Below are 27,902 nucleotides of genomic sequence, written 5' to 3'. Positions count from 1 at the left end.
AGCAGACACTTTTTCACTCTTGAGGCTGATAATTTTTTAGACGACTTTAAGGGATATTTTTGGTTTAAAGTATAAAGTTAAGGTTTACCCTAGGATAATATTTTTGGAAGCTAAATTACTTTCAACCAAATTTTTTTCACCAAACATTAGATCCCTATTTCGCAATAATTTGTCTTCCCTTTCAGAAAGCATGCAATAAAATTTATTCTTCTTTCAGACTCTTCCCATCTTCTCTGAGTCTGCAGGGTTTCTCGATGTTGGCAGGAGCCGTAGGAAGGAATACAGTGCCAGGGCCTGTTTCAGGAATGAATGCAAACTCCATCCGTAGAGCCAACGTGTCCCTCCCGGCCTTGGTTCCTCACAGCGTTCCCAGAGGGCCACTCAGTGAAACAAACCTGGGATCAGCATTTACCTGATGCCAGGCTAGGTGCCTGCTATGGGGGACAGAGTGGAAATAAGAAGGCCTCACCCCTTCCCTCGGAAACGAGCTGGCTCGAGACAAGTACACAAATGTAATGAATGAACGAGTATGCATGCAATGAAAAGAGTGTGGTTATTTCCAGATCAGATAAAGACAAGTAATATGATCAAGGTGGTGGCATCTGAACTGGTGATGAACTCCCCAAATGCACCGACCTCAAGTTGCTTCCCACTCACAGCTCCCCACCAGGACAAGGTAGAACCGTCCATCCCTGTGGAGTTCTGAGACTCTCACTCTTTATGGGAGTAGAGAGCCCCATGTTCTCCCTTGGATGAGACAGGCTGGGTTAAAAAAGAAATTAGAAGCTGGAAATGGAGAGGGGCTCCAGGAAGGCATTGTTAGCTTCACTTTAAAGACAAAGAAATGGAAATCAAAGCAGTCAACTAACTTGCCAATGTTCTCACAGGAAGCTAAAGTGGTATGTTAGTGTAAATCTGTGAGATCCATAAGCCACACAATATTCCTTACCTGCCTGGTGTATGAAAAAAAAATGTGCTAAGTGACCAGTACAGAGTAGGTGCTTAAAAGAGCACAGGGATCATTTCTCAGGGCAATTTAACTCAGGGAAGTTTCATTGTGATAGAAAATGCCTTCCCTTTCCCTGGAGTTGATACTTGAGGTGAATTTAGGACAATTTAAAACTATCCAAGTCAATTAAAACACAGCGTGATAAGCTCTGGGCCTGAGCAACTAGAGGAAAGGCCCACATTTATAACAAGGAGGAAATACAAAGTAACCCAAACCTTTGGATTTTGCAGTTTGGCTTGTCCCTCCCCTCACACACTTAGCTCCTCTTCCAAAAAAATCCAAGTTAAAATGCACGTGCAGAAAGTCACTCTTATCTACTGTCTACTGTGGCTGGTCTCTTTTCATTTGGTGAACTATGTAATACTCCCTTTAATATCAGTTGGGAGAAAGATGTGTCTTTCTGCCCCCCTAAATAGTTACAGTCTCAGAATCCCACAGGGGCAAGGCTGCCCTGTCCGGTGTAAGACTTGGAATAGACTCTCTGCAGTGAGTTTTTGAGTTGATTAAAGTCCGTTTGTTCCAGTGTTCTCTCATCAAATGTTCCTGGGGCTTCGATTTGAAGAAAGAAACATTTTTTTCCCTCAAATCTGTGAACAGGATACGTTTTGATGTCAAAATAAACCATCTGCTTGTACAACTGTTTCTAATTACTTCTCTGCCTGGACTCTCCTTCAGAGGGGTTTGCCACCAGCACCCCGCCCAGAGCGGTGCCGCTGCCCAGATCTACACAGGCAGCTCATCAAAGCAATTGCAGCTGCGAGGAGAGGTCTGCCTCCGCAAGCCTGGGGGTCCCTGGGTCTGTCTGGCTGGCCCTCTGCGGGTGGCACCTCTACTTCCCAAGACCGCCCTCCTCCACTCCACCCTGCCTAAGGATAGCTCGCCCCCACAGCCCAGGAGTGCAGCATGCTTCCTCCAAGCTCCACGAACCTCCTGCTGCTGGTGGCCTCCCTTCTCTTTGCTGGACTGTCAGCTCTTCCTCAAAGCTTCTCACCATCACTGAGGTAAGTTTGGTCTGTGATTCTTTCAGACAGACCTGCCCAGCGGAGGCTGTGCGTGGCCGGGCTCAAATGGGCAGGGCTCCTGGCTGCTCTAAGCCAAAAGTAGTTTCTAAGTTGGCCCTTTTCAACCTGCGCCTGTCCCTTGCCTTATAGCCACATTGTATGTCGCTGAACATCTGCCCTTTTACTTTCTCTTTGGAAAACCATCACGATTGAATAAATACACAATTTCCTCCTATGCAAATACAGGGTAGGAGTTAATACCTTGAAATGAAGGCAGTTCTGTATGTACTTGTACATTCTCACGGACTATAAGACACTACTATTTCTTTATCAAATATTGTGACAGCTTGAAAAGGACCTTGAATTACATCATACTAGCTAAACTTTTTAAAGTCTAGTTTGTATGAAATCCTTAACGAAAACTAGAGAAAAATATACCCCGTGCTACTACAATACACCTAACTCTATTTAGCCATCTGTTCTTTTGCGTAATATAATGCCCCCTGGTCATAAATAGCAATGGGACTTTTATTTATTTACTTAGAGAGAATTGAAAAGATAAGTCAGATAAGTGACCTAGTTGGGATTGATTTGTATTTAATTTAAATGCACTTATATGATTCAGTGGCAAATCACTAAGGGGCTGTGGTGAATTATCTCTGCTTATCTGCAGGACAATCTTATTTCTAGGTGGTCCGGTCACTGCTTACGGAGTACTGGCGGTGCCATGGTTAAGCGCTGAATTACTACCCTAAAGGTCACAGGTTCAAATCCCCCCACAGGCTCCATGGGAGGCTTCCCTGGCAATCTGTTCGTTGGCAGATGAAACCACGCCAAACCCATTTTTGTGGAGTTGATTCTGACTCAGAATCAACAAAGTTTCCAAGTCTCGGGATCTTTTTATAAGCAGACTGCCACATCTTTCTCCCACAGGACTGCTGGAAGCTTCCAACCGCTGATCTTTCCCATTGCCCTAGCAGCCCTTAACCACTGCACCACCATGGCTCCTGGTATAGATGCCAGTCTAGAATACCCAATGGGCAGTTCGCTTCGGTCGAGAGCACTATACGTTGAAACCAACTGGACAGTACATTCTAATAGTTGGTCACTGCTTAGACATTTGGGGTCAAGGTCATAACTTTGGTGATGCAGGGGGGTGTTGTCAGTTGCCTGGGGAGGGGTAGGGAGAGGAGTCCTTTCTAGAACCATACTCAGTGTCCAGAGAAATGAGGGGAGTCGTATGGGGGAGAAAGAAGGGAGAAACAGGGATTCGCAGCAGAGGGAGCAGCAGCCTTGCTTAACACTGGTCTGGGTGTGGTGTTTGTCACCCATGCAGAAGCTGGTCCGGTGCCTCTTGCAGGCTGACCAAGGCAGAGTCGGACCGCCGCTGCAGGGCCCCGGGCCAACCCCCGGGGAGCGTGCTGTGCCACGGCCGGGGCCGATGTGACTGTGGAGTTTGCATCTGTCATGTCACCGAACCAGGCATGTACTTTGGGCCGTTCTGTGAGTGCCACGAGTGGGTGTGTGAGACCTATGACGGGAAGACCTGTGCAGGTAAGCATGAGGCCTGACCTGTCTCCTTCTTGTGCGACCCAGATATCAGCACCTGTGTGCATCACAGCGAGCGCTCTTGCGTTCCCGAGATTTCTGCCTAGGAATCTTGAGATAAAGCCAGAGGGCCGATTCTTTGTCCCTAATAATCAGATTGAACGCTCTGGCAATTGACAGAAATTACGTTTCGCGAATTAATTCTGTAATTATTTATTTATTTATTCTGTTAATTTTATTCCCCCAAAAGGTTCAAACTGGGTGCCCTGTTGGTGGAGTGGGTAACTTGTTAGGTTGCTAACAACTAGGTGAGCAGTTTGAAACTCACAGCCGTTCTTCATGAGAAAGAGTAGGTTTTCTACACGGAGAAACAGTTACAATCTCTGAATCCCACAGGGGCCCTTCCACCCCTCCGTATGGGGTGCCCATGAGTCAGAATAGGGTCAATGATGGTGAGTGAGGGCCACACTTGAAAATGGATGATATCCATAGGATTTATTCACTTCATTATTTAGTCTCACTTGCCCCTAGGAGAGTTCTTTATTATGATCTAGCTCCCAATTTCTCCCCGTATGATTTTTTCTGGATACGTATATCCCAATCTAGACCATCGTTCATCATATTTGCTGACTGCAGCCAGTATTTTATTTTTACTGTGGAAGCGTGGTGGAATGGCATTTCCTCAAGGTGCAGAGCGATGTATTGCGGATGCTGACTTGCTGATCATCCTGAGGGTGGAGCTCCCAGGTGGGAGTGCAAACCAGAAAACTGTAATCAGGAAACATTAATGGGCACATAGTTACTTAGAAGAAATTGCTTTTGTATTGTTTTCACTGCTTTGAGTTTTGTGCTGCAGGGAAGCATGGTGTTCTGTGAGGGTGGAGTGAAAATGAACTCATTTGCCTTGCACTTTTTTAAGGAGTGGTCAGGAACGGGTCCCAATGCTTTTTCATAGGGAGCACCTCAAATCCTTTCCTAGTTCCGTACAAGCATGTCCTTAACTGCTGTGCAAGGAGCCTCCAGTACAGCCTTGGGAATGGTGCAGAGACACCGTTAGTAAAAGCATAACACAAATGCCTGCCAACCACAGTTTGGAAATTCTGTAGGGAAAAAAAATGGCAGCATAATTTTACCCACAATGGAGCTAAGAATAAGGCCTGAAAACACTAACACAGGAAGATCACGAATGAGTTTGTAGCAAAGAAAAAAAAATCCTGTTTTTCTTGGCACCCGGGACACAGAATCTTAGAGTGAGAATACTTAATATGCGAAGTAGTTGTCTGTGGAAAAATTAGTCACCTAAGTCATGTGAAGGGGCACAGGTGCTTCTCTGTGGTTTGTGTGCCCTGGGAAAGCGGTGGCTCAGCCCTTTCAAAACATTGAGTGCCATTGCTTGTTATTTTTTCTCAGTCTCACAAGCTGCGATTTTATTAAATGTCATCCTTTCAAGGGAAAGCGAGATATTGTCTAATATTTCATTTCAAATCCAACCGTCACTGACTTCTCTGGCTGTTATTGCCTCTGGCAAGCCCTCTTCAATATCATGAGTTCTTAATACAATTTTTTTCAGAGCTTTCTTGTCATTTTATTGGAAAAGTAAGAGATAAAACACAGCCTTCCAAGGGCAGAACTAGTTGTGAGCATCCTTGCGTAAGAGTTCTTGTGGAGGAACCAGTCTCCACGACTCCTTTCTCTTCCACGGGGAAGTTGAGAGTGCTGTGGTAAGGTTTGGTACTGTGAGCCGCTGAGTCCTTGCTGAGTCCCTTGTAACTCTGAGCAACGCTTACATGACAGGGTTGCTGTGGTGTCTGAAAATGCACTCACTCCCAAGAGTGGATTCAAACTCATAGCGATCTTATCGGCAAGGGTAGAATTGTACACAGTAGTTTCAAACTGCTCACCTTCTGGATGTCCGCCGAAGTGTGCCCACTGTGCCACCATGGATCGTGCACTTTTCTTTCCCCTTGTTCACTGATAGCATCCCAGTTACTGTATTCTCTCCTCCTTGACACAGGGGAGCACTGACTCACTCCGAATATGTTTCACTCTGTGAGCATTTCTACAGATGTTGGAACAATTTTTTCTCATGATTTGAAGGCTGAGTGAAATAACGATACCCTTTTCCATGTCTCAGCTCACTGATGAGTTGGAGGTTGGAGTCTCTTCTATAGAATTTTGCCCATAACACAGGCTCTGTGAACATTTTTGCCCATGCTTCCCAGGCCACTGGGGAGAGCCATCACACTCAGCATATTGTGCCGCTTAGTCAGTTTGTTATGTTGCTTCAAGTTCAGTTGGTCAGATTTCTTTTCAAGAATGGTTTCCATTTGATACTTAGTAAGGCTTGAACATAGCAGATTGTCTATTTTGACATTCATGAATGAATACACACGGGGCTTATCACTTGCTAACTCCATAGAGGTTCTTTCCAGGAACATTGCAACTTCTGGACGTCTCCTTGACCACCAGGAGGAAAACAAAATCTTGCTTTGGTTGTATGTCATAGCATGACTAAAAGCATGGGATCTGATGGAAAAGATCTGGGATTCAAACCCTAGCCCTGCACTTAAATAACTTGAGAGCAATGGTTTAAGCAGCTTGCGCCTTTGTTTCGTCCTTAGTAAAATGGAGATCAGCATAATACCCATCTGAATGAACAAGTGTGGGGTGAATCTGTGTAACACTCTAGAGTAGACTCTGGAACCAAGGAAGAGCTCAATGTGTACTGATACATGCATAACAATATTGTTGTAGTGATGCATAGAAGATCGTGTACATACGGATAAGTATATATGATGAGTCAATAGGACAATGGATTTGTAGAATGATAGACACATAGATAACTTGTATTTGTTGGGCATTTAATGCAGTGAAAGCAGTTTAGCCTTCTTAATGTGATTTGGGCCTGCTATTGATTCAGGACTCAAAAGGTCAAGCAAGGATAACTCTTTTGGCCCCATCTCAGAACAGCTGTACTCGATACAGTTGGCCCTTTAACGTTAATTCCAGGGGGATTCCTTTACTGTGAATCATAAGAAACATACTTATTTTAGGTTGAAATTGTTGGACGTGATTAAGGTCAAAATATTGAATTGTCTATTCCTTCCTCTGTCTACTTTTTCATAGAATATTATTCTCCATCAGACTTTTATGGTAGAAAGATCTGATTCAATGTGTGTTCCTTATGGATGTGATAACTAATGAGCAAACCAACGATGGGGAAAGCGTCTTTCAAAGCTGAAAAGTGTTTGGTTGCATGAAAATCTTTCCATTGATATTTTAAAGTCATTCCTGGGAAATCCCTTGAACAGCTTTAATTAGGCTTAATTAGGATGATAGTATCTTAAATGTCTTTTTTCTAATCACTGTGCAGTGTATCACTTAGAAAAGTTTCCACTTTAGTAATTGGGAAGAGTTCATTGGATTCATTTTAGCAAATAAATAACTGACTGTCTGTAGTAGAGCCTCTGTTTGGTGTTGAGATAGATATAAAGACTAGGAATGTCTGGCAGCTTGCAATTCTTTTAGTGAGGTTAAAAGAAATACCAAATAACTGTGATGCAATGCAGGTCATCGTTTTAAAAAATATGCAGGCAAGAATTAAATACTGTAGTTAGTTTCTTAAGAAAGAAGTAGCATTCAACATAAATCTTTAAGTATGAATTTTTTTAATTAAAAAAGTAGACTGTGTAATATTGAGTAAAGAAGCATTTAAGCATAGGAATAGGGGCAGAAAAGCATGACAGTATATTTTGGGGCCAAACCGAAACCAAACTCACTGCCATTGTGCTGATACTGACTCATAGCGACCCTATAGGACAGAGCAGACCTGCCCCCTTTGAGTTTCTGAAACTGTGACTCTTCATGAGAGTAGGAAGCCCCATCTTTCTGTTGAGTTTTGCAACAGTAAATGATGACAGGGTTTTTTGGCTGGAACTTAGGGCTGTGAGGGAAGTAGTAGAAGCTATGCTGAGTTTAATTTGTCCTGATGTGGAGGGCTTTGACCAGAATGAGGAGATTTTGCTCAACTAAACAGCATCGATGATCATGAAGTGTTTTGAATATGGGAATAGTCGCAGTTCTCTGCTTCATGAACGTGATTCGAAGGCCAAGTACATGACAGCCTCGCAGAGTGAAACTTGATGGAGAGAAACCCAGCCTAGGTATTGTTTCAATATATACCAGGATATAAGGATATAAATATGGCAAATTTTAAAAACTGTTTAAAAATAGACTCAATATTATTTAGTACCCAAGGATGAGTAAAATGATGGCTGAAAACTGACATTGAGTACCTAAACCTGGGTCAATAGGAATGTCGCAGAACTATGACAAGAATAAGGACATCATGAAGAAGAAACAGGCAACAATGAATTCATAACTTTAATTTGTTGTAAAGAAAAAAACTTTTTTAAAATCCAGAATTGCTGCAAAATGAATTTCTTCAAGGAAAACAAGAGTTTGGACTTAATGACAGACAGATTTGGGGCTGGATGGGACTTCTCAATCTTGTTCACTTCGGATGGCATGGGGAACCAGTCAGTGTCTCTGAAATGTGTGTGTATGTGTGTGTGTAACAACAACCTTACAGATGTAAAGAGTGATATTATTCAGAATTATATATGTTCTTCTAAAAATATACTCAATAATTTATATAATTTTATATTTATTCAGAATCCATGAGATGTGTACAGAACAACTGTCTATCCCCAGAAGTGTGAACAATGTAAAAAAGTAAAATATGTGCACTACGTAAATATTAATAATGCCTTCTTAAAATATTTCTGATTTTTATACTAAGTCAAGAGTATGGGGATTTAATAGTTATTCCTGAGAAGTATACCTTCTGGCTCTTCATCCTGTCTTCAGACTATTTGACCTGCTTTTCCCTCACAATTGCATTTTTTACATAGTTGAATAATTTCTCACCAAGCACATTTTGTGGACTCACCCTTTCTTAGTCATTTTTTCTTTTCCGCCTACTCGTTCTTGTATAAAAGCTTCCCCTGTCTTACCTCCCTGCGTCTTTACCTCTGTCTAACCCACTCGTATATTTGTCAACATGCGAGTTGTTTTTGTTGGTTTATGTTTAATATGCCTTGGAGCAGCAACACTGAGCATACAATGTTGTTTGTTCTTTAACCCCCCTTTGCAGTAATGTGTTGAACAGACAGACAGACCCTGGTCCCACGGTGCTTGTTCAATGTGCTTTCATGAGAGGCTTAACCTTCGTTCAAGTTTTGAACCCAGTAAGGAGTTCACCGCTACCGCAAACCATGTCTTTTGAGTGACACTATGCTCTCATAAATTCTTCCAATTTGGATAAGTGCAACTTGCCTCACTCCGAGTCCTATTTAAAGTTAAAGATTTATCAGCCTCCAAGACAGTGCCAGAATTAGGTATATCATATTAATAGGCTTTAAAACGTTTCTGGGAAAACAGAAGGGAATGATACTGGATGTCCCCATGAATTCCGTGAAGCCCCTTGTTCCTTGTGTTCCATACGCCTTGACGACTTTGTTCTGACACAGCTCTGGTTCTACCCTGGAGACCAAACACCGGGGACTTGCACAAAATGTTCTCAACATCTTCATTATCCAGAAGAACATATTAGTCACATGGTGATATTTGGATTAAATCGTATAAATGTGAAATATCCAGGGTTGGGTTTTTTGTTTATTTCTTTTGTTTTTTAAGTAAAATTTCCCCCAGGAAGAGAAGGCAGCATATGGGAACACATTTCTTTTTTGTCACAAGCTTTAAATTTGTAAAGCATAAACCTCCTCCATTTCAGTTTCGAAAATCTTCATTATATTTTAAAACGTTATGCTAAAACTGACATCCCATGTCTTTGAATATCAAAACCTTTCTCAGTTCTCTAGGTCTGGGGAACAAACGGTGATGTCTGATGTTGACCTTGGCATTCAGAGTACTCAGTGCTTGAAGTTGAATCAGATATGTGGAATCCACTGGATCCCAGATATAAATCCATGTGTAAGGAGTTCCCTTTCTGATGCGTCATGAATATATAGCCTTTTCTAAAATCCTTAATTTATTATTAGTTTTCCATTGCTGTTGTAACAAATTGCCAACACCTCGTGACTGAAATAAGTTCATTCTCTTAGAGTTTTGTACATCACAAGTCCAACACAGGTCTCCCAAACTAAGGCATCAGCAGGTGATGCTCCAATTGATGCCACTGATAATGTTTGGGATGCCTGTCACTGCTTTTGCCAACTACAGAGACCAGGTTGATTTAGGGAATTCTACGTTTATTTCCGCAAGTGCTTAAAAGAAGGAATCAGAGGGGTTGAAGCCATCCCAAAAGCCTTCAGAGATTCAGTGAAAGACAAACAAAGTTATATGCCTTCAACTAGGTGGCATGTTTAGGCATGTCTAACAGGTGTGTTACAGTGCACAGAGGTTTCAGCAGCGGGACAACAGAGGCCTGGTTCACAGACCCAGGTGGCATCCTCCCTCCCACACGGCCTCATGCTCCACTCCTTATCTCAAAGGTCTTGCTTGCCCAGATGTTTTTTGGTCCAAACTTGCTGAATTAGAACCTTCTTAGGTTTAAAAAGGAATCTTACTATGCGCGGTGGATGGCTATTCAATTTGGGGTGATCTGCAGACCGAATGTTAAACCAGTCAGATTGCGAACGATGTCCTATTCCTACCCTTAATTAACATTAAGCTCGCTGCATTTCCCCCTTGTACCACTTTATGAGGTTTTCAGGAGGAAACCCATTTCCTGCTCCTTTGGGTGTTGGCAGATTTCAGTTCCGTGTGATCATAGCAGTGCAGCCCCTGTTTCTTCACTGTCAACGACGCCATTTCTGGGTACCTAGAGGGGTCGCTCCGGTCCTTGCATAGAGCCCCCCGTGTCTCAGAGCCAGAAACGAGGCATTCCTACTTTTCCCTGCCGCCATCTGTCTGATCTTCATCCGTCCTTCTGTCTCTCTCTCTGAGCCCAGCCTGGAAAGGCGGCCACTTGGAAGGATTTGTGTCGTTTGATAGGACCCACTCACATCACCTGGGATAGTCTCCTCATCTCAAGAAACCTGTTCCCATTTGCAAAGGACCTTTGTCACATAAGATTCTGGGAGCTGGTGCCTGGACATTTTTGAAGTCGTCCATTCAGACCATCAGTTTGACTCTCCTAAGCAGAGTTAGATGGAGGCCACGATGCGTTCGTGGGGAAGAATGAACTCCAATTCCAGTCATCTCAGGTGCCCCGATTCCCCGTGTGGAACACAAATGTTGATCTCCTCCCTCTTTTTGCTAGCGGATATCTACGTGATCTAATGTTCTGCGGCCAAGTCTTTCCCATCAGGCATTGGTGACTCAATGCAGATCTGTTTCCTTCCATTCAGGGGTCCAGGTTTGGTTTCTGGCCAATGCACCTCAGAGAGTCGCTCCTCACTGAAAGTCGTTCGCTTCTAGTTAGATCTTCTTCCGGGAGCAAGTCCATGTTTCACGTTCTCATTTCACCACGAGCTTGTGTGGCCACTTCCCCTTGGGGAAGACGTTTGTCCAGTGTCAAGGATCCTTGAACTTTCAACCTTTGCCACTTTGAGGACCTCGCGTAACTCACGATGTCATACTCCGTCTTTCCGGATGGCTACATTTCTGGATCTAGTTTCTACCTTTGTCTCAGGCGTGTTACTTGTGTTTTCTTGCCCCTACACTCTTTACACTGAGTTAGAACATCATAACTGATGAGATGGAAGGCTTCCGTCACCCTTCTGTCTCCACTGTGTAATCAGTGCTTGAATCTGGAATTGGCATTCTTTTTCAAACGAGAAGCCTCAGCGTTTCTGTGGACCCTTGGGGCTTACACTCTCAGTCTCTGTTTCAGGTGATTACCTCAGAGGAAGGGTCAAGGTTTGAGGCTCCTTTGAATTGTTAGTTTCACTGTGGTGACAGAACTTATGCCTTCAATACATAAAAATACAAACATCAACAGAATATAAGAACAAAGTTAAAATAACTCACTTTCTCAGAATTTTAAAAATACAAAGTAAACTACCGGTTGTTTTAGGAGTCATTAAGGGGGGAATGTAAGCAGCTTGAAGCTAAAATAGTCAACTTTTTTCTTTAAACTCCAGCTTCTTTGGCATGTGCTTCAATCATTCTCTCTCTTCTCTCTTTTTTTTTATGAAGAGAAGTTTAATTAAATGTTCCGTGCCCGTCAAGAAAACATACCTCCCCAAAGCTGCCAAAGCTCCCAGTTCCAACATTATACTATGTGCACCAACAATCCAAAAATCTTCCACCATCTCACAAGAGACTAAATGAGACCCCAAGTAGGGCAAAAGCCAAGACAGTGATGGGGAAACCATCTCAAGAATGGTGGGGTCTCCACATGGCTTCCGCAAAAAGTGCTGAATCATGATAAGGTCCGGACTCCAACCGGAACTTCCCAGGGAACAGGAGGACGTCTCCCACTCTGAACCCGACCAGTGACTGCTCTGGCGCTTCCGCCTCGGTCGGATTCTGGTCCTGATTAACCGCGCCACCCTTAAACGTGTCTGGACAGAATTTTAGAAAAGAAAAAAACAAAACAAAAAGCCCTCCTACCTCAAGGTCGGTCCGTGCGTCCTCAGCAGGGCCGTGCTCTCAGTCCCCAATTCCCGGGCGAGTCCCCAAATATTAGATTCGGGGAAGGAAGGCGAGCTCACCTTGGGCGGACGCAATAATCAGGACCAGCTGAGATGCAAAAGCGGCAAAAGGAGTTTATTCGCTAGCTCGAGTTAGGGCTTCCTCCCTCCGCTGCCTGGCGTAGTGGGGACACAGCGTCCAAAGGGAATCGGCCCTCTTTTTAAAAGATATTACTTCTATTTACTTTTTCACTCTAAATTTCTATTAAATGAAAGGGGGAACTGATTACAAGGATCCACATGTGACCTCTTCCCTGGGAGAGGGACAGCAGAGAAGGGGGGAAGGGAGACTCCAGATAGGGCAAGATATGACAAAATAACGATGTATAAATTACCAAGGGCACATGAGGGAGAGGGGAAAGGGGAGGGAGGGGAAAAAAAAGAGGACCTGATGCGAGGGGCTTAAGTGGAGAGCAAATGCCTTGAGAATGATTGGGGCAGGGAATGTATGGATGTGCTTTATACTATTGATGTATGTATATGTATGGATGGTGATAAGAGTTGTATGAGTCCCTAATAAAATGTAAAAAAAAGAAAAGAGGAGAAAAAAATGATTAGGGCAAAGACTGTACAGAAGTGCTTTATACAATTGATATATGTATATGTATGAACTGTGATAAGAATTGTACGAGCCCCAATAAATTGTTAAAAATAAATTTTAAAAAAAAGAAAGAAAAGTTTACAGGAAAAAAAAATTTAGCAGAGGAATCTGTGTATTATTTCTGTTGTCTTGTCTTTTGCTAATTCATGGTCATCTCTAAAATCTTTTACCCTATGTGCCAACGACATTACACACACACACACACACACACACACACACACACACACACGCAGACACCGAACACACATGAGAGGGCTTCATAAATTCCTGCCAGGGTGGAATAGAAATATAATGGAATTTTTCCTTGAACTTTTTGAAGCCCCATCATATTTGCATTTGTGTGTATGTATGTATGCTTGTGGGTGCATATAAATGTGCGTGAGTATGTCAATGTTATTCGTGAAGACACACATACTTAAACTAACTTTCTGGTATCCCCTTCCAAATATTTGTAATACAAATGCTCTTAGTACAAAGACACCTTTGGGCGGTAATCCATATGCAAATGATTATCTAACTGAATAACTCTTCTGTAACTGGTCAAAAAATATCATCATGACTATGTAAAATTATTTAGGTAACTCCTAATGACCTGGCTTTTTAACTATTCCATCAACTAATGAATATTAGTCTATGGAAAATAATATTTGAGTCACAATTCATCTTTGATATCATTCTCTAATGTACTGCTGAAAATGTCTTCCAAGACAGAAAAGAGAAGCAGTTTCTTTTTCACTGTTAATAATTAATAGTAATACGGCTGTCATTAACATTTTTTATGTTCTACATACTTTGTGGAAAATTTGAAAACCCTTTAAAATGTCTGGGTGCACACTAACTCCTCCAGTGGAGAGTAAGAGACAAAAGCAGAAGGGGTTTTCCTACAACGAATCGCTGAAAGACCTGGTCTTCAAAGCACAAAATGAATAGTACATAGACCTATCCACAAACTGATCGTCCCTTCTTGGTTTTTGTTGTTTGTTTTTGTGTTTGCATCTGACAATAAATCCACTCATCTATTACAAACATGCTCTCCTTCCATCAGTTCCTCTGAATCCTCTAGTTGAAGCACCATGAGCAGAATAAGGGAGGGAAGCAATGAAATCAATCGCCTTTAGATCTGAATTGAAGATCTTCCTCTAACTATATGACCTTCTTGCATGAATGGAATTATGACTGGGGTTGGAGCTAGACCAATAAACCCTGTTAGTCATTCTCCTGCCTATGTATTCTTGAATAAATAAGGAAATATCTAACCGAGCCTACGTTTACCCAATTATATTTGACATAATAATCTTTCTTCAAACTTTTTTGAAGACATTTATGTGGTTAAGGAAGTTTGAAATGTAATTGGCACATGTACAAACTCTGTAAATATTAGAGTAAATAAATTAAGTTTAACCTACATGAATTACTACTAGGTTTCTAACAGTACATCTATAGCAAAAATGTTTATGTTGAGTTTTCATGTGGGTGAATATTTAAGAAGGGTAGTAAGAGTATAAAGGACTGGGGGTGAGGAAAAGCATCCTTGTAAGGGCAAGTAGTGATGTTTCCGGAAAACTGTTGACAACGTGGAAATATAAGAATATGAAGTCAGAGAAGCTAAGAAAAGTTGGAGGAGTTAGCATTCTGTCTGATCATGCAGTAAAACCAAAGGCAAAGCTAACTTATCCATTTTCCTTATATGCTCTCAATTAAATATTTATTTACTTTTCTGTTAAATCTGGTTCTATTGCCAGTGCTCTAGTCCAGGCTTCATTTGCCCCAATTGCCACTCCTTGGATACTGGGCTGTTTTCTTTCCAGCCCATCCTGTCCACTGCTACTTAATAAAAACCCAAACAGAGTAAAACCACAATAACTCACTCGCATTGAGTCAATTTGGTGACAGAGGAGAACTGCCCGTGGGTTTCCTAAACTGGAAATCATTGCAGGAGCAGGAAGTCTCATCCTTCTGCCTCAAAAAGGAACCACACTTGACTTGTGGTTCCTGTTGGTGAAGGAGGAAGAGGTTTTGCTTAGGGAGCATGTAGCTATTTTAGGGTGGTGAAAAGATTTGGAGAGGGATATCAATAATATTTGTGCAATATAAAGAGTGTAACCACTGGCACTGGATTATGCATGGAGATGTTGTTGAATTGGAGAATGTTTTGTTGTGTTTAATTTTGCCAAAATGGAATAAAATTAATGACATGAATAACAATGTGTACAAGGAAGAATATGTGCTAGCATTAATTGTGATAATGATTGTACAACTCTTCTTGTTATGACTGAACTGTTGAATCGTATATTCAGATGAAGTGCCAATAAAACTGTTTATATATTTTTTTTAAAAAAGGCCTAGTGGATTAAAACTGCTGATTTTGCAATTCACACCACAAACTCCTAACCTACTCAGTGAATGCTATTTAATTACTCCTTCCCCCAAAACTCAATGCTTTTTCCAAATTCCTTCAATGATTATTCCGATGTCCATTGTTTCATTCTCATCACTGACAAAAGTGAGGTTAAAAGCCAATGAAAAAGAGGATAGAACACATATCAGTTCATTTCAAATGTATGAGAAAGAAAGAGAGAAAGAGAAAAAGTTTGGGTTGATATAACGACTACAATAATGGTTTAAACATAGTAACAATTATGAAAATGAGGCGGGACCGAGTAGTGTCTGCTTTATTGTAGTGAGGTCAGAACTGACTCTATGGCACCTCACAGCAACAAGACCACTTGTCTATTATGACCATCAAAGCTCAACTCTGGTGTAAAGTTTATTTGGCTCGTGAAAACCTATCCGATCTGCTTTTCCTCTTACACTGGTACCATCCATTCATGGAAACCCGTGTGTGTCAGGGTGGAACTGCGATCCAGAGTTTTGATTGTTTGTTTGTTTGCTTTGATCCACAGAGTTGTTAATGACTAATGTTTTTGGAAGCAGATTGCCAAGTTGTTATCCTGAGCAATTTTCTGAGCGAACCTAAACCTAATCTTTCAATTAGCAGCTAAGCATATGAACTATTTTCACCACTCAGTAACCCCTTATATTGATAGGTCCACTGTTTTCCACTTCTTGCCCGACATGCTCTCTCATTCCTGGTCTGATAGTAGCCACACAAGTTATCCTTCTGTTTCATGTATGTGTGTGTGCGCACGTGTGTGTTTTGTTGTTGTTCCCACATACCTTGTACAATCTTTGAGTGTGTAGCCACCATATTGCATAGTTTTCTGGAAACTTTAAAAGCATTTAACTCAATGCTCAACAAATAATACATTAAATATATTTATTGATGACTGAGTCCCTACAGGAAATCTATAGGTGATTAGTTCCTCTGTTACTCAGATGACCACAATTTTGGATTATATCCAGAACTTAGAAAAGAACTTGCATTTATTAGATGCTAAATAAAAGTTTGTTGATAACAGTCATTGAATTTGGATTTTGTATTTTTTCAGCTATACAACTATGGCATAGAATGTTCCATATGCCAATTCTGATCATGGTACCTCTGAAATTTTATAACAGAAGTTAAAGCACAGCAATAACTTATTCATTCTATAAATATTTTGTTAATTTACCTAGACATTAGAATATAAATATAAATGCTAAAACTGCTCAAATTATAAATTTATGTGAAAACAGAAATATGGTTGTGATAGACCACTGTCTCCAAATATTCTTATTATTCCAGTATTTAGGCAACCCTGTTTATGATTTTATTGATATCTAATTTGTATGCCATGAAACCTGCCATTTTTTTCCCAAACCATTTTTTAAATCAATAAAGCCATCATTTTAAAGAACATGAGTGAATGATTTACAGAGTCTATAGTGGTATATAGTTTATGCAACCACACCACTATTCTAGAACACGTTTTTCATTCTCAGAAGTAACCCATTAATCATTGCTCCCACACCGCCCTTCTTCCTGGAAACCACCTATCTAACACCTGTCATCACACATGAGTCTGGTTTTGTTATTTCATACCAACAGAATCAGATAATAGGTGATCTCCATGTGGTATAATACTTTCAAGCATTCAAATTGCATCAATACTCCATTCCATTTTCGGTATTCCATTACATGAATATACCAATCTGGTCACCTCTTCTTCACTGATGGGTACTTGGGCTATTTGCACTTCTGACTATTACGAATAACGCTGCTATAAGATTTATGAACATGTTTGGTGTGGACATGTGCTTTCAATTCCTTGGCGTATGTATCTAGGGGTGGGATAAATAAGTTTGATGGTTACTCATATTTAACTTTTACAAGAACTGTTGAGCTTTTGTACAATGTGGCGATATCACTTTACATTCTTAGCAGCAACATGTGGGGGTTCAAGTTTCTCCTTAGCAAACCAAACCAAGCCCTTTGCCAGTGAGTCAATGTTGACTCACAGCAAGTTTAGACAGAGAGAGCTGCTTACTCCTGATGCTGCAGCTGTCACTCTTCCCCGGAGCAGACAGCTGCATTTTCTTCTAGAGAATGGCTGGTAGATTCCCAATCCTGACCCTATGGCTAGCAGACCAGTGCGTTATCAACTCTGCAGCTTCCTTACCCTGGCCAGTATTGGTGCTTGCTTCCTCAAAGGAATGACATGGTAGCTGACTCTAATCTTCATTTGTGTTTTCAAAATTAAAAAATAATATCTAGCACCTTCACCTGAGAATTTTCATACCACTGGGAAAATGTCTACTTAAAACCTTTGCCCATTTGTTAATTGGACTAGTTCTTAAATAAGTGAACTGTTAGTATTCTTTATATATTATGAATAGAAAACCCTTATAAGATGGATGGTTTGGAAATATTTTCTCACATTCTGTGTATTCCTTAAAAATTTTTTTGTTGGAAGTATTCTGGAATCACAAATGTTTTGAGGAACTCTGATATTTAATCCAAAGTCAGAAAGATGAATAACTGTCTTCTTCTAAGTGTTTTAGTGTTACATTTAGGCATGTGATTCATTTTTAGTTGATTCCTAGATCTGGCGGGAAGCAGGAGTCCCGTTTCATTCTTTGCCATGTGGATCTGAACACAGTGATTGAAAGTTCTCTGCTGCTAATCAAGGAGCAAATGTCCAAACCTACAAGCCGATCCCTGGAGAACGATGGCGTCCTTTCTACTTCCATAGCGATTTACCACACTGGACACCGAAAGAGGCAGTTCCACTCCAGCTTATAGGATGACCAAGAGTTGGTACTGACCCGACGGCGATGGAAAACCAGAAGTGATTAGTCATGATGAACAAACCTTTCCTGGTTCTATTTATACAAAGTGGCTTAAGTTCTTGGGAAAATTCCATTATCTTTCAGTCTATTTTCCCACAACTTATATTTTCAGCATGCTTTTACATAGCAGGGTTTTTTGTTTTACTTTGTTTTGGCTGGTCTCCCTCTTATTGTATATTGCCTTCCCCTTTGCCCAGATTATTGTGTGTACCTCTAGCTAGTAATCTACCCTCCTTCTCCTACAGCACTGTAGGCTAGACATTGGGTTGTTAACCCAAGGTTGGGATTTCAAACCCGTCAGCCACTCTCAGGGAGGCATATGAAGTTGTTTTCTCCCATTAGGATTTATAGTCTCAGAAGAAAAGGTATAAGGTGGGTATGAATTTGAATAAATTTTATAGCAATGGGTTCCCTTATTGAATAGCAGTGTAAAGAAGCTCTTAATGTTATACTATAGTGGTTTGATTTTATAATATCTGGTTGTCATAAATCAAATTATTAGGAAGAACATGAAAGCATTTTTATTTAGTTGGTTACTGTTTAAAATATTTAAAATAATATCCATGCAGCAGATCCATCTATTAAAATCCATCTACACATTGGGCCCACATCAGCTGCATAGACCTATGAAGGGTATCTAGACAGTGACGTTATATTTTAATACATAGCCAGACATGTGAAGCTAACTATTGCTCTGGACAATCTTCCCGGAAGGCTCCCCGTTTGAGTTTGTGAACCAGGTCTCAATCAGTATTTACTCCAGGGATGAGGACGGTTCTAGTTTTCTCACTGTATAGCTGGCGTACTCTGTGGAAGACACTAAACAGAATGAGATAAATGCACTAGGAGATATGCATGAGGAATCTATTTCCCATGCACTAAGGGCTTCTGCTCACTGACTGGCATGACAGAACTTCCACACTACGTTATTATTTATCATTCTGACATTGTCATATATATACCTTAGATGCATAAGTTCATATATTTGAATTCAAGTAAGTTAATCAGTGCATTTGGTGACTTCCCTTTAGTTCCTGTTATAGTCAAAGTTATTGGGGTTCACAAATTGATCATGCATACATTCACATTCCTCATGTATATAAAAATGTGTACTGTAACAATGCATGTACATATTTTTTCTTTCTATTTCTCAGGCCATTTTTCCATTAATAATGTATCATAGCAATGATTGTCTATGTTCATTTTATCATTATTCACAATAACAAAAATATGGAACAACCTACATGCTAACCAATGAATGAATGGATTAAAAATTGTCATATATGCATTCAATATTCAGTATAGTGGAATACTATGAAACCATAAGGAATAATGAGGAGTCTTCAAAACACCTATTAACATAGATAAATCTGCATGCCAATAGGTTGAGTAAAATAAGTCAGGCACCAAAACAAAATATTGTATGGTCCTATAATGATTTAAAAAATGATAATAATTTGACATACAGAAAGAAAAATTCTCTGATATCTACAAGGAAGGGGAAAAAGAGGGAGGGAAAATAATGTTCTAGAAAGACACCTTGTTATTTTTGATGATGGGAAAAGTAATGTCAATATGGGTGAAGTCTGAACAAGATAATCAAGGGAAATGAAGACAAGGTAAAGAAAGTACCCCCCAAAAGGGAAAAAATTGCAATACAACCCCAAAGTGTGCATGTGGTTACATAGGTAGATATGTGTGTAGGAAAACATGTATAAATAAATACATATATAAATATGTCCATAGGTGAAAGGGTACGTAGATTATATAGATAGATGGATATATGTAGGGATGGGTGGATAGATGGATAGAAAGGTAGGTAGGTAGGTAGGTAGGTAGGTAGGTAGGTAGGTAGGTAGGTAGGTAGGTAGATAGATAGATAGATAGATAGATAGATGGATAGATAGATAGACACACAGACATATAGATAGGAACCCTGGTGACTCAGTAGTTACTGACTCTGCTGTGATCAGCAAGGTCTGCATTTTGAAAACACCAGCCACTCCTTGAGAGAAGGAACAGGCTTTCTACTCCCACACACAGTTACAGTTTCTGAAACATATAGGCAGTCCCCCCTTGTCCTAGAGGGTCTCTATGAAGGGACATAGGCTCGATGGCAGTGTGTTCAGTTTGGTTTTCTAAGTCTATGTTAATGTGCACTGCAGATATACGAATATATACTTACTAGGCACAGTCAATCCACTCACAGGATTGGTTTACTGTGTTTGAGAGCACAGGGACATAGCCTTGCGAGATAACCTGGTAAATTGCCATGACCTAGTTCATAAGGATAATGTTCTACATCTTAGTTTGCTGAGGGGCATGTAGGTTCTTAAAGCTTGAGAGCAGCCATGTCATACATGTATTGGTCTCTAATTGTCTGGAAAACGGAGAATGAAGGGAACCAAAGACTTTGAGAAGAAACTCGTCCATGTGAGCCACCCAGTGAGCCAGCCACCACTGAGCCACCAATTCTTCCAACCGGAAACCAGAGAACTGGATGGAGCCCAGTTATACTACTCGCTAGCAGTCTTACCAAGTCAGAAATACAAGGCTTTAGCTAGGATGGAGAAAATGGAGGGGAAAATTCCAATTCCTAAAAAAAAAGGTCAGAATTTATGGGCCAATAGGAATCGCTCAGACATAGCTCTAAGATATTCTATGTACTTGTAACTGAAGCTATTTCTAGAAGTCACCTTTCTGCCAAAAAATAAATTGGCGTATTATACCTGAGAGTAAGGTACTCCCTTGAACAATCAACTATTTGAAAACCAAATGGCCAAGAGTAACCCAAAAGCAAACACGAGAAGATAAGGAGTGAAGGAAAAATAGATCAATAGAACCAGAACAAACAGAATGGAAATAATGAGAAAACTGACACATTATGAAAATTGTAACCAATGTGACAAAATTTGAATAACAATTGCTACATAGACACTTAAATATGCTTTGTAAACTTTCACCTAAAGACACTAAAATATTTTTAGAGTGAATCACTGCCCTCGTTTTAATTTAAGATGAATCAGAATTTTGATACATGTAAATTCAGTAGTATAGACATGCTACTTTATTCAATCATTTGTCCACTGATTAACATGCTATTTTTTCCCAGTTTCCCTTATTTTGTGTTTTGTTTTTAGTATATGGGAACTTTAAATATTACTTTAAAACTCCAATTTAAAGTTCATCCACACAAGTCCACACATCCATAGAGATGCATCTAAGCCACTCTGTAGCACATTTTCTCTTGTAGGTGCACACAGATACTTACATCCACTAGAGTAGCCGGACTTAGGGTCACATAAGGGAACTGCTAGGCACACATGAGTGTCAATAAAAATGTTTTCAGATTCTGTTAATCTGGGTAAAGGGAAACTTTAAGTCAGACAATTCTTCAAGTGGGAAACTGGAAGATCAAAAGACTATGCTTTGCAACATTTTTATTGTAAGCCTGGTCTGGGATTTAAGGGAAAGAGCAATGATATCCAAGAAGGTGAGTTTGCATGCTGTAGGAATACCATGGGGAATTTCCAGGACCGTTTTAAAGCTTCTGCATGGGTAATTTCTCAGACTATTTTCCATTAACTCTTAAATTGATAAAGATGGAGAGCTGAAAAAAAAGTTGCAAATCTCATTTTCTTTGGAAAAGAGTGTTTTGTCTTTGTAGGAATCACAGTTCCTGGCAAATAAGAAACTTATATTTTGCAGTGGAACACATTCTTCTGTCTATTCTAAATCATCTCACGGCTGGTGGAAGAATGATGACTTTATAAAGCAAAAGAAAAATCAGGTCTTTATAAGGGAGCTGACTGGCTTGACCTTACATCACCCCAGTTTCAACTGATGTGGTGAAACAAGTTCTTATGCCTAGAGCCCTATCATTGTGATTTTTTTTTAATGTAATCACTAGTCCAAACACCAAATGATTCCAAAAGAATATTTATCCAATCTAGTTTCATTTCTAAAGAAGTCCTGGAGGCACAGTGGGAGAAGGGTTGGGCTGCTTCTAACTGCAAGGTCAGTGGTTCAAAGGCACTAGCTATTTCAAAGAAGAAAAGTAATGCTGGTGACTCTGGGAAAGATTCATAATCTCAGAAATCATGAGGGGCAGTTTTACTCTGTCCTAGATCACTCTTTAGAGCATTCCAAAGCAAGGGTGTTACTTTGAGGATGAAGGTGTGCCCAACCTCCGCCCTGCTCTTTCAAACTGCATGTGGAAGTTGGACATTGAATAAGGAAGTTTGAAGGAGAATGAATGCATTTGAATTGTGGTGCTGGAGAAGAATATCGAAAGTATTATGGACTGCTGAAAGAATAAACTGAACTGGCTGGGAAAAAGTGCTGCAGAGTGCTTCTTAGAGGCAAGGAAGGTAAGCCTTCGGTTGACATGCTTTTTTTTTGTAAATCACTTTATTGGGGGCTCGTACAATTCTTATCACAATCCATATATCCACCTATTGTGTCAAGCACACTTGTACATACATTGCCATCATCAGTCTCAAAACAATTGCTTTCTACTTGAGCCCTTGGTATCAGCGCCTCATTTTCCCCTCCCTCCCCATACCCCTTCCCCCCATGAACCCTTCATAATTTATAAATTATTTTTTGTCATATTTTACATCATCCAACATCTCCCTTCACCCACTTCTCCACTGTCCATTCCCCAGTGAAAAGGTTATATGTAGATCCTTGTGATCTGTTCCCTTTCTCCCTCACCTTCCCTTCTCCCTCCTGGTATCGCCACTCTCACCACTGGTCCTGAGGGGTTCATCTGTCCTGGATTCCCTGTGTTTCCAGTACTATCTTCATCAGTGTACATACTGTGGTCCAGCTGGATTTGTAAGGTAGAATTGGTATCATGTTAGTGGGATAGGGGAGAGGAAGCATTCAAGAACTAGAAGAAAATTGTATGTTTTATTATTGCTACATTGCACCCTGACTGGCTCGTCTCCTCCCCACAGTCCTTCTGTAAAGGGATGTCCAATTTCCCACAGATGGGTCGTAGGTCCCCACTCTGCATGCCAACTCATTCACAATGCTATGTTGTTGTTTTGTTTGTTTGTTTGCTTTTGTCTTTGATGCCTGATACCTGATCCCTTCGATGCCTTGTGAGCTCATAGGTTGATGTGCTTCTTCCATGTGGGCTTTGTTGTTTCCTCAATTAGATGGCCCCTTGTTTATCTTCCAGCCTATAGGACCCCAGATTCTATAGCTTTTGATCACTGGGCACCATCAGCTTTCTTCACTGCATTTACTTATGCACCAGCTTTGTCTTCAGCTGTAAAGTGGGGATAGGCTGGTGTGCTTCTTTCATGTGGGCTTTGTTGTTTCATAGATAGATGGCCATCTGTTTATCGTCAAGCCTTTAAGACCCCAGACACTATATCTTTTGATAGCCGAGCACCATCAGCTTTCTTCACCACTTTTGCTTATGCACCCACTTTGTCCTCAGTGATCGAGTTGGAACAGACTGGTGTGCTTCTTCCATGTGGGTTTTGTTGTTTCTCAGCTAAATGGCCAATTGTTTATCTCCAGGCCTTTAAGACTTCAGATGTTATAACTTTTGGTAGCCAGACACCATCAGCTTTCTTCATCACATTTGCTGGTGTACCCATTGTCTTCAGTGATTGTGCCAGGATGGTGAGCACCACAGACAACCAAATTGTTAGAACAAAGTGTTCTTGTGTTGAGGGAGTACTTGAGCAGGGGCTCCATCTGTTTCCTTAATACTAAACCTATAAATATATGTACGTAGAACTATTTCCCCCTCATCATATATAAATATATTTACATCTGTATATGCCCATAGTTAGATCTCTATAACTACCCTTTGTCTCCTAGTTCTTTCCACTATTTCTTTGTACTTTCCTTTTGTCCCACTATCATGTTCAGCCTTCATTTGGGTTTTGGGAATTCCTCTCAGTTACATTGTCCTCGATCCTGCCCTGCCAGACCTCTTTCACCCTCCTTACCATTGATTTTGGATCACTTGTTGTTTTCTTGTCCCCGGGTTTGTTAACACCCACTTCTTTCCCCCACCTCTCCTTGTCCCATATTCCCTGGAACTGTCATCCCATTGTTCTCTCTTATGGCTTGTTTATCCTTCCAGGTAGACATGCTCTATACCATCACGAGACTGAGTACAATGAAGCAACAATAGAAAGTAAAGCAATAGCTACAACAACAACAAAAACCCTATAAATAGTTCAGGGTCTATTTTTTGTCCTTCCTGAGTGTTTTCCAATTGAGTCTGATGGGGTGCCATGCCTTGGCCCCACATCTATCCCTGGGGACTTCATTGCTCTCCCCCCCCCCAACTTCTCTGCTGCATGCCCCCAGAGGCTGGCTTCACCATAGTGAGATCAGGATGAGCACAATTCCCACCATGTGTCTCTAGTGTTGTCCCCAATGGTGCTATGGGTCGATGAGGAAAACTGTGTCCCATAGTGAGGCTGGCCCTGTGGTCGTCTCTGTGCATGGCTGCTCTGAGCAGAAACATTGTCCTCAGGGCTTGCTAAGGCAGGATGTGCTTCACTCTTTTTCTCCCCGTCCCCCTCCCTTTGCCCCTCATTGGCTCCTGTGTGCTCTGATCAGACAAGTCCCTCTTGAACTGTAGCGTCAGTGTTGTCCTCAGAAGTGAATTCTTCTGGTGGGGAGGGTGGTGCTGTCCACTTAGTTGGTAATGGGGCTGGGCTCTCAGGCCTCTCTATCAGTTCCCTGCTTCATGTCAGTATGTTGTGTTCTTGTCTTGGAGCTCTGGGTTGAAGTCTGGTCCCTCTTTCCCTGTGGAGACACAATCAACACCCTCCCCCTGTGTGGGTTAGTGCCCTGTTCCCCGACTAACCGTGTCTTTTTTCCCTGATTCTTTTTTAGTGGGCTACCATATGTATCCCTGGGCTTAGTCTGGCCCCTGCCATATTACCTGGACCTCACCCCAGAGATGTATGTATACAGTAGCTTCTGCCCTCTGCCCCATTGGAATTTTTTGAGCCTACCTCAGCAGACCCATGTAGTACACGTCCTTTTTTGCTTGGCTTACTTCACTTAACATAATTTCCTCCAGTTCTTCCCATGCGGCGATGTGCTTCATGCGTTATCACTGCTTTTTAGGGATGCATAATACTCCATTGTATGTATGTGCCAGAGTTTTTTAATCCACTCATCTGTTAATGGAAATATGGTCTGTTTTCAACTCCTTGCAATTGTGAACTGTGCTGCGATGTACATCGGGGCACAGATGTCTGACTGTGGTTTGTTTTTGGCTCTTGTGGGTATATGCCCAGTAGGGGAATTGCTAGATCATATAGTAGCTCAATTTCCAACTGTTTTAGATATCGCCAAATTGATTTCCATAATGGCTGTACATATTTACAGGTCCACCAGCAGTTGACAAGACTTCCTATCTCTCCCCATCCCCTCCAATCGTTGTTATTTTCTGATTTCTTGTATTCAGCTATCTTTGAGGGTGTTAGGTGGTATCTCATAGTTGTTTTAATTTGCATTTCTCTATGGCTAGAGATCTGAAACATTTTCTCATATATTTATTGGCCATTTGGGTTTTGGGCCTTGAGAAACTCCTGCTCAGATCCATTGCCCACCTCCTGAGTGAGTGGACAATTGATTTTTTCTTGTTGTAGGTTAGCAGAATATTGTAGATTTTAGTAATAAGGTCTTTGTTTGATGTGTCATTGCTAAAGATGTTTTCTCATTCTGTGGTCTCTCCTATTACTCTCTTGGCAAATTCTTTTGATGTACATGTGTTTTATCTTTAGTATGTCCCATTGGTCAATTTGTGCATCCTCTGTGTTCATGTCCTTCGTGATTTCTGATAGCCTATGTAATCCCTGTGATAGGTTCTCAGGTTTGTTCCAATTCCTTCATTAATAGAGCTAATAGTTTGGGGTTTTACCTCAAGGTCTGTGATCCACCTTGAGTTTATTCTTATGTATGGAGTGAGGTAAGGGTTTTGCTTCATTTTTCTGCAGCTACATATCAGTTTGTTCCAGCACCACAAATTGAAGAGCATATCCATTTCCCATTTAATCTTTCCGGGGCCCTTATCAAAGATCAGTTGTTTGTATGCTAATGATTTTATTTCTGGGTTTTCAATCCTTTTCCATTAGTAAGTGCTCAAGTCAGGTAAAGCAAGCCCTCCAAATTTGTCCTTCTTCTTGAGGAGTTCTCTGCTAATCCTCGGTTTCTTCCCTCTCCATATGAAGTTGGTGATCTGTTTTTCAAATTCTTTGAAGAAAGTAGCTGGAATTTAGATCAAGATAGCATTAAACTTATATAGTGCCTTGGGTAGAATTGACATCTTTACAATATTGAGTCTACTGATCCATGAGCATGGGATGTTCTTCCATTTGTTGAGGTCACTCTTGGTTTCTTTTAGTAGTGTTTTGTAGGTTTCCTCATACAGATCTTTTGTTTTATGAGTCAAGTATATCCCTAGATATTTCCATTTGTGTTTTACTATTGTGAAGGGTACCCTCTCTTTGATCCCCTCTTCTGTGTCCTTGTCCAATGTGCACAGAAGTGTGATAGACTTCTGTTTGTTCATCTTGTAAACTGCCACTCTGCCATATTCCTCTATTGCTTCCAGTACTCTTCTCATGGAACTTTTAAGATTTTCCATATATAAAATCATGTCATCTGAGAGTAATGATAGTTTCACTTCTTCCTTCCTTCTACAGATGAATACCTTTGATGTTCTTGCTTTGCCTTATGCTGTTAGCTAAAACCTCCAGTACAATGTTAAATAAGAGTGGGGACAAGGACCATCCTTGTCTGGTACCCTTTTTCAGTGAGATTGTGTTATTTTCCCCATTGACTACCATATTGGCTGTTGGTTTTTTCATATATAGCTTGTATTATATTGAGGAATTTTCCCCTCCATTCCTATCTTCTTGAGTGTCTTAAACCTGAATTGTTGTTGGATGTTGCCTAATGCTTTTTCCGCATTTGTTGATATTATCATGTGGTTCTTATACTTTTTCTTTTAAATGTGATGAATAATACTAATGTTCTTTCATCCTTGCTATTGAAATGTGTTCCTTCCTTTCTTTGGTCAAATTCACAAGCGATTTGTCGATTTGATTTATCCAATCGAAGAACCAATATTTAGCAGCATTGATATTTCCCATAGTGTTCTTATTTTCACTCTCCTGAATCTCAGATCTAATTTTTATTATTTCTTTTCTTTTGCTATTAGTTGGATTGTCTTGCTGGCTCTGCTCTAGTTGCTATAAGTTTTGTGCCGGTGTATCAGTCATGAGCCTCTCCTCCTTCTTTGTGTGTGCATGTAATGCTATGAGACTTCCTCTGATGACTGCCTTTGCTGTGTCCCACAAGTTTTGGTATGTTGTGTTTTCATTCTCATTGGTTTCTGGAAGTTTCCTAATTTCATCGCTGATCTGAACCAGTACACACTCCTTTTGCAATAGAGAGTTATTCATTCTCCAATTCTTTGGTCTTGATTTCTTTATCTTCCTTTTGTTGATTTCCAATATAATGGCACAATGGTCAGAGAGAGAGGTCTGAATGATATCAATGTACTAGAATTTATTTGGGTTTGATTTATGCCCTAGCATGTGATCTATTTTCATATATGTGCCATGTGTGCTTGAAAAGAATGTGAGTTGTTTTGTATTTACGTGGAGAGCTCTGTAGATATCTATCAGGTCAAATTGTCTAATTGTAGTATTTAGATTTTTAGCCTCCTTGTTGAGTTTCTTTCCCAGAGAGCGGTGTATTGAAGTTACCTACTATAACTGATGCTGTGGTTTCTTTTTTCACCTTTGGGAGTGTTTGATTGACATATCTGCTGGAGGCTTATGTTTAGAATGCTTAGTGAT

General features: G+C 40.7%; 1 protein-coding gene across 1 annotated transcript in view; it reads left to right on the top strand.

Annotated features, from left to right (window-relative positions):
- Nucleotides 1-1,681: 1,681 nt before the first annotated feature.
- ITGBL1 (integrin subunit beta like 1) overlaps nucleotides 1,682-27,902 on the top strand; it is a 352,195-nt gene continuing 325,974 nt past the window's right edge. The window contains exons 1-2 of the mRNA XM_075562608.1: nucleotides 1,682-2,010; nucleotides 3,347-3,564. Coding sequence (XP_075418723.1) covers nucleotides 1,913-2,010; nucleotides 3,347-3,564 — 316 coding nt within the window. The 5' untranslated portion in view covers nucleotides 1,682-1,912. The remainder of the gene's footprint in view (nucleotides 2,011-3,346; nucleotides 3,565-27,902) is intronic.

Source organism: Tenrec ecaudatus, chromosome 11, assembly GCF_050624435.1.
Source record: "Tenrec ecaudatus isolate mTenEca1 chromosome 11, mTenEca1.hap1, whole genome shotgun sequence".
In the NCBI taxonomy this organism is placed as follows: domain Eukaryota; kingdom Metazoa; phylum Chordata; class Mammalia; order Afrosoricida; family Tenrecidae; genus Tenrec; species Tenrec ecaudatus.
This window is presented reverse-complemented; position numbering and strand designations above follow the sequence as displayed.